The 6,728-nt window shown below is 57.6% G+C and overlaps 1 protein-coding gene across 1 annotated transcript in view; it reads right to left on the bottom strand.

The window, feature by feature from the left end:
- Positions 1-2,168: 2,168 nt before the first annotated feature.
- Positions 2,169-6,728, bottom strand: part of PDCD1 (programmed cell death 1) — a 9,925-nt gene continuing 5,365 nt past the window's right edge. The window contains exons 2-6 of the mRNA XM_023509107.1: positions 4,471-4,812; positions 3,938-4,099; positions 3,306-3,365; positions 3,101-3,138; positions 2,169-2,587 (exon numbers count right to left, since the gene is read on the bottom strand). Of these exons, the coding sequence (XP_023364875.1) occupies positions 2,348-2,587; positions 3,101-3,138; positions 3,306-3,365; positions 3,938-4,099; positions 4,471-4,812 (842 nt within the window). The 3' untranslated portion in view covers positions 2,169-2,347. The remainder of the gene's footprint in view (positions 2,588-3,100; positions 3,139-3,305; positions 3,366-3,937; positions 4,100-4,470; positions 4,813-6,728) is intronic.

Raw genomic sequence — 6,728 nt, 5'->3', positions numbered from 1 at the left:
GACAGAGCCTCAAGCTGTCCCCCTGGGTAGAGTGCTGTGGCATTACAACTCACAGCAACCTCCCACTCCTGGGCTCAAGCGAGTCTTCTGCCTCAGCCTCCCAAGTAGCTGGGACCACAGGCGCCCGCTACAACACCCGGCTATTTTTTTGGTTGCAGCCGTCATTGTTGTTTGGTGGGCCTGGGCTGGATTCAAACCTGCCACCTTAGGTGTATGTGGCTGGCGCCTTAGCCACCTGAGCCACGGGTGCCGAGCCAGGCTGGCAATGTTTTAAGTTAGAAGGAAGTCTGCTAATCACAAGCCACAATGGTCAGTGGTCTGCTTAACACACCAGTGTTCTGCAGGTGATTCACCTTTTGCCTTGCATGGCTGAGGGTCCATTAATAATTTAGTACCTTATTGTCTGAGGCGCCCAGCCCCTCTCCCCTTCATTGCCAGGAATTCAGTGTTGAGGATTATCTGGGATCCCCTTGGCCAAGAAAGGGTCTGTCCAGTTGGCAAGGGTTTAGAGTTTTACTTTAGATCATACAGCCAAGTGCCCCGAGCCTCACTTCTACGGGTTGCCCGTTTATCATTCAGTTTATGTCCCAAGTGTTTTATCTCTTGCTGTTCTTGGTGGAACATTTCCTGCCACTTCATGTTCTCACTGGTTATTATCTGAGTACATGAAAGGCATTTATCTCTGGATGTTAGTTTTATATCTGCTGTGCTACCAGATTTTCTTGTTGCCTGTAGGGGTTCTTCTATGAGACCTGTTGTGTTTTCCAGGAGGGCAAAGCCACACCACCTGTCCTGGGTGAGGGTGGTTTTCCTTTGTGCCTGATCTCACCTGGCATCTCCAGAACTTTGAGCCCTTCTTGCCTTGTCCCTGATGTAGACTTGGTGCCTCTAACTCTCCTCTCATTCAGGATGAGACTGCAGGGTGGCAGAAGCAGGATGGGCTCCAGAGTCTGGGGCAAGGGATGGACTGGGTGGTGGCTGGGGTGGGGTGTCTGGCATGGCTGTCAGCAGCTGAGGACCTCACACAGTGACAGGGTGTCAGCAGGTGTGCCTCTGCCTGGTATAGCCCACCCACCACCCTGGTGTGAAGGCCCCATACCAGGCCACAGCCCTACCTGGGCGGGACGCCCCATGATGGGGATATGGGGGTTGGAGAAGCCCAGACATGGGCACAGCTGCTCAGGTGTTGCCCCAGATCAGGCCAAAGTGGCCTGGGGGCAGAGGGCCATGAGACCATGGAAATGACAAGATGGTGCCAACACTCTCTGAAGTTGAAGGGATCTCACACTGGGGGAGGGGACGCTATACGTGTGTGTGGGCCAGGGAAAGGGGGAGCAGGAGAGGGCCTGGGACTTTCAGGGTAGTGAGCAGCAGTGCCTGGCCCGGCAAGGCTCTAGGAGGTGGCGTCCTCCCTGTGTCCCTCCTCACTTCCCCCACAACAGAACTCCTCAGACAGGACAGAATGCAGAGCTTTCCTCACATTTAATCTATAACAGAACCCAAGGGGAAGGCTCCTGAGTGCCCCCACACAGCTGGCCACTGGGCAACCTGGACACTGGTCATCCTGCCACCAGTCAAGGGGTGAGCAGAACTTGCTATCCAGGGGCCACCTGTACCACCTCACTCCTCCCTGGAAGGAGCCCAGCCAAGACCCCTAAATGGCACTGTGAGTGCTCAGCAAAGAGAGCCTGACCCCTCACCCTGGACATGGGGGGGCCTCTGGGTGCCTGCACCTCTAGCCCTCAGCCCTGTGGCCTTAGCCTGCAGAAGCCAGAGCCAGCCCCCCCGCCCATGGTGCTGTCTTGAGCAGTAGGAGGTAGGGGAGGCTCAGGTGTAGGGCACCCAGGAGCCATATAGCCAGGAGCTCTTCTGGACTCCCCAACACCCCTGCGTGGACCCTGGAGAACCTTTAGCCCATACACTTCCTGCCCCTTGAGGTGGCTTCAGGCCCAGTGTCCAGTGTGTCCCTGGACCTTCCTCGTTCTGAGGTGCCTCATTGGGACGTTCCAAACCAATCTCCAGGTCTTAGGGGATGGTGGGGGCCAGGGCACTGTGAACCCACCCTGCACACCAGCTCTGGTTCCAGAGACCCAGGCTTCAGCTCTGTCCCAATAAAGCCTGAAGTGGTGGCCGCCTCCAGCCTTCACTGTAAGGGACAGTGACTCTGCTGTCCAGGCTCACAGTGGCATTAATGCAGAGTCCTGTGGTGATGGTGGCTCAGGTCTGGGTTGTCTCCCGGTAGCTCAAGCCCTGGGCACGCTGAACCCTCACACCCTGCTCCAGGGAAGGTGCCTACCCTGGGCTCTTAGCAGAGGGTCTGAAGGATACTGGCAGCCGAGGAAGCTGGTCAGAGGGGCCAAGAGCAGTGTCCATCCTCGAGCCTCAGAGGCCAGGGATCCTGAAGGCTGTCAGCTGAGCCCCTGTGGCCTGGGGACGAGATGCCTAGCCCATTGGGGAAGACGATGGTGGCATATTCTGTCTGCTCAGAGACCAAGGGAGCAGGGGGCTCTGGGGTCTTCTCTCTATTTGGGAAGTCCAGCTCCCCGTAGTCCACGGTGAACGCAGGCATGGCTGAGGGGTCCTCCTTCTTCAGAGTGAGAGGAAGGGAGGAGTCAGTCCCCTGTGCCCACTGGGGAAGGAGCCTGTGTCATCTGCCAGACTGAGCTACCACCTTGGACACTGGCCTCTGAGCCTGGGACCTCTCTCTTAGAGCAGGTGTGCCCAGGCACTGGGCCTCAGGCCAGGGCTGTTCCCTCACTGCCCTTCTTCCTCCTTGCCTCAGTTTCCCCCTCTGAAATGCCCCTGGCGTGCTTGACTTTTCTGTCTCCCCTCTTGCCAGCATAGGAAAGCAACAACTGAACCTGTACATGGCCTTACAGGAGTGCCCATACCACTGGCCACATGCCCAGAGGCACAGGCAGGCCAGGTACCAGGACACAGCTTTGAGGATTTAGGTCATGCTGCCTGGGGACCCAGGAGGCAAAGTCCTGGTTGGAAATTTGAGTTTACGGTCTCCAAGTTGCAGCTCTGCAGGTCATGCACCTGGCATCCCCTGAAGGGGGACGGGGACAAATCTCACAGTACAGGGCCCAAGGCTCACCAGGGTTTGGTCGGCACTTCGGGCTCCTCCTCCGGCCCCTGCGGAGAAACACACCCAGAGTTGGAATCAGATACTGAGCCATCCCCCCAGGTCAGTGTTCTTAGTGGGATGCTAGCTCAAGAGGGCTTTGTCAGTGGGGGTGCTTTGGGTCTTGAGGGGTGCCCTGTGAGTTCAAGAGGGCACCATACATTCTGGCCTGACTCACCACCATTCCAGTGATGAGGAGGCCCCAGTTTGGAGCATGAATTGCAGAGCAAGGCGTCCACTGCAGGGGCCTACCCAGGTGAGGCCCCAAGAAACACTGTAGGTCTCCACAGTGGACCACGTGCCCTACACACATGTGTAGGGGGAAACAGAGGTTGCTGAGGAAATGAGGTCCAAAGGGCCTGGCCACACACCTCCCAATGCTCAGGGACAAGGAGACCCAGGCTCCAGGTGGGCTGTGGAAGCAACTGGAGGTCAGCTTCACAGGTCTCATGGAGGTACAGGGTGTGGGCTGGGGAGGTCATGTGGTGGGGGTATCACTCACCACCCACCCTAGCCTTGGGGCTCACCACCCTCTCATCCCTGTTCACTTCACTTTCTCAGGTCCTGAGGCCTAAGGTTTTTCTCTCCCTGGGTGGTGTAGAGGCTCTTCCCTTTTCCCTACCCCAGGCCTCAGAGCCCTCCTGAAAGCAATTGGAAAAGGGGACAAGGCTGGAGCCTGACTGCAGGACCCCAGAGATGCTGGGAGACCCCAGCCAAACTCTTCCCTGGGAAGGGTCCTTGCCGTGAGAGGGCCTGAACCCTTCTCTGAAGGACAGCAGCAGGGCTGGGCAAGGATCTGACAGGCATTACCTTGAGTGGCCATAGGGCGGATGGTGGTCAAAACCCATGCCAGTAGCAGCAGCACTGGGACACCCACCAGGACACTTGTGACAACCACCACCAGGTTTTGGAACTGGCCTCCTGGTCTGGGTGAGGGGCTGGGGTGTGATGTGGGAGATTCCACATCTTTCTCTGGAAGGGTACAAAGGACCAGGGTTAGACGCAGTGTTCTCAGGGGCACCTCAGTGTGCTCCCCTTCCCTTGGGGTTACCTGCCATGCTCTGTCCATGGCTTGAGCAGTTTTGTTGGGCCCCACCTGTGCAGTGACCAGCTATTGCCTTTCTGCATCTCAGAATTGCTTCCCAGCAGGACCTGGTCCTGATAGGCCCTGACCTCTCTGAGTCAGGGGATCAGTTAATATGGTCTCAAGTGATAGACAGAGCCCTGACTAGGAGCCGGGTAGGACCCTCCTTTTATGCCCCTGGGGACTCGTATTCTGGTACAGGAGAGGCACTCACTCTGTCCTGCCTGGCTTACCCCTGCCCCATTCTTTGTGACCCCACCTGTCACCGTGAGCTCTGCAGGGGGGCTCTCTGTGATCTGCGCTGTAGGGGGCAGAGAGATGGCCCCACAGAGGTAGATGCCACTGTCATTGCGCTGTGTGGCCACGATGCTCATGCTGAAGTCGTGCCCATTGGGCAGCTTTGTGACTTGGAAGCGGGGGTCCTGTCTGTGGTCCCTGGGGAAGGCAGCCAGCTTGTAGGTCTGGTTGCTGGGGCTCATGCGGTACCAGTTCAGCACGAAGTCTTCTGACATACTGGCCAAGCTGCAGGTGAAGGTGGCGCTGGCCCCCTCGGACACTGTGAGCCGGGCTGGGGAGAAGCTGAGGGACCTGTTTGGGACATCTGAGAGGTGGAGAGGGAGAAGCAGCCACCATGAGGGAAGGGCCAGGCAACCGGTGAGACCCTTGAACTTCCCCCAGTCAGGGTAGAATCCCAAACAGTGCCTCTGCCAGGCCCCCAGCTTCTCTCTGCCATCTGGGGCTGGGCGTTCACCTTTGGCTTTATTGAGACCTGAGGATGAGGGTTTCTCTTCAATGCTCTGGCTGTCCCTTACTCCCTGTTTCCTCCAAGAGTCTTCCCTCAAGAGGGCTGTGCAGGGGCCATGCCCAGCATGTCCCAGCTCTGCCCATTAGGCCCGTGACCCTTTGGGTGCCCTGTCCTGGTCCTGTGTGCACTGCTTGGGTTCAGGGATGCCATGGAGACTGCAGCCCTGGGCTGGAGGCCCATGACAGACTCAGGGACCAGACTTTGCACCCCATTCAGGATAAGCTCAGAGATGGGACCCTGGGGACTGGAGTCCTCAGGAGGGCCATCACCTCCCAAGTGACAGAAATGGGGCCTCTGCATAGCTCTCCCACCAAGGGCCTGTCTCATGGATGTACTCATACATACATGCACGCACCTTATCCACACGCTTTTGTGCCCTCTCATGTCCACCCTTGCATGCCCATGGGGACTGGCTGGCACACAGAGATAAGGTGCCCCCATCTCAGCCCATGTGACTTGCCAGTGGCATTCCCTACCCAGTCAGGGGTCTCAGGAGGGATGCAGGGCCCATAGCTCTCCCCTGGGGAGCCTCCACTTTGCTCGCCCTGGATGGGTCTGCCCATAGTCCCTGATTTACATGTGGGGAAACCAAGGCACAGAATTATGATTTGTAGGCTGAAGCTGCTTCAGACCTGACTCTGGGTGTATGCTGCTATGTAGAGTGAGGGGCAGAGCAGAGCAGAGCCCGGCCTACCCCTACAGCACCACCTGCACCCTCTAGTCGTGTGGGAAGGTGACCTCTTTCTGAGACCTAAGACCTCTCACCCACATATCCCTGCCAAGGAGCCTCCCCAGGCCCCATCTAGCCCTGTGACATCAGTTCTGGATGTTCTTATTTGGTTCTGTCCCCAGCAACAACATTTGCTGGGTGAGTGGTGACAGGGAGGTGGTGACAGGGCCTTTGCTGCTTCTGGGGCACATGGTCTCTAGGCAGTATGGGGATCTACTCTCTGAGCAGTCCCAGCTCCAAGGAGGAAGGCGCAGCTGGCCCCAGTGTCCCTGTGGCCAGGGTGGCCCAAGTCCCACCAGTGTGCATGTAACCAGGACAGACTCCTCATCACAGCCCCACTGAGCACCTCACATAGGCGAGTGAGGTGTGTGAAGTGACCCCTCTTGCTTAGGAGAAGATCAGAGTGCCTGGGAATGGCTGGAGGTGAACAGGGGTTCCTAAGACAGCCCTGCTCAGGGACAGCAGGTGAGGACCCTGAGCTCCCCCATGCCTCGCCAGCCTGGATGCCCCAGTCCTGGGTGCAGGTGGGGCCACTCTCAGTGCTGTTCCTGCAGAGCTCACTGATTGCTACCTGGACAAGAGGGTGGCAGGGCCTGCACCAGAGTCCCTATAGAGAGAGCTGTGGGGCCAGGTAGCTGTGCAGGGTGGATGGTAGTCCTCAGAGCTCTGTGGCTCTGCAGAAGGTCTGTGGCACCTGTCAGGAGGATGGGGCATTGAGGAAGCCAGAGTGGCCTGGGAGGGGCTAGGCCTGGGCTGTCAGTGGCTTGTCAGCAGGGGCCACTGCAATGTGGAGGCTGGAGCCTGCTTTCTCCCCACCTCCTCAAGGCAACATGAACACTATGAGGCCCCTGAGCTTTCTTCACATTGTGATCATGTGTCTAAGCCAGGCATTGCATGTCCTGCCACTGTGGGTCTAGACTACAGCAGTAGCAATTTCCCTCGGCAGTACTAATATGCATCTTCTTTTTTTTTTTTTTTTTTT

This window comes from Otolemur garnettii, unplaced genomic scaffold (genome assembly GCF_000181295.1).
Source record: "Otolemur garnettii isolate 467f Iridium unplaced genomic scaffold, OtoGar3 scaffold00364, whole genome shotgun sequence".
Taxonomy (NCBI): domain Eukaryota; kingdom Metazoa; phylum Chordata; class Mammalia; order Primates; family Galagidae; genus Otolemur; species Otolemur garnettii.
Note: the sequence above shows the minus strand (reverse complement) of the source record. Positions and strands in the feature narration are given on the sequence as shown.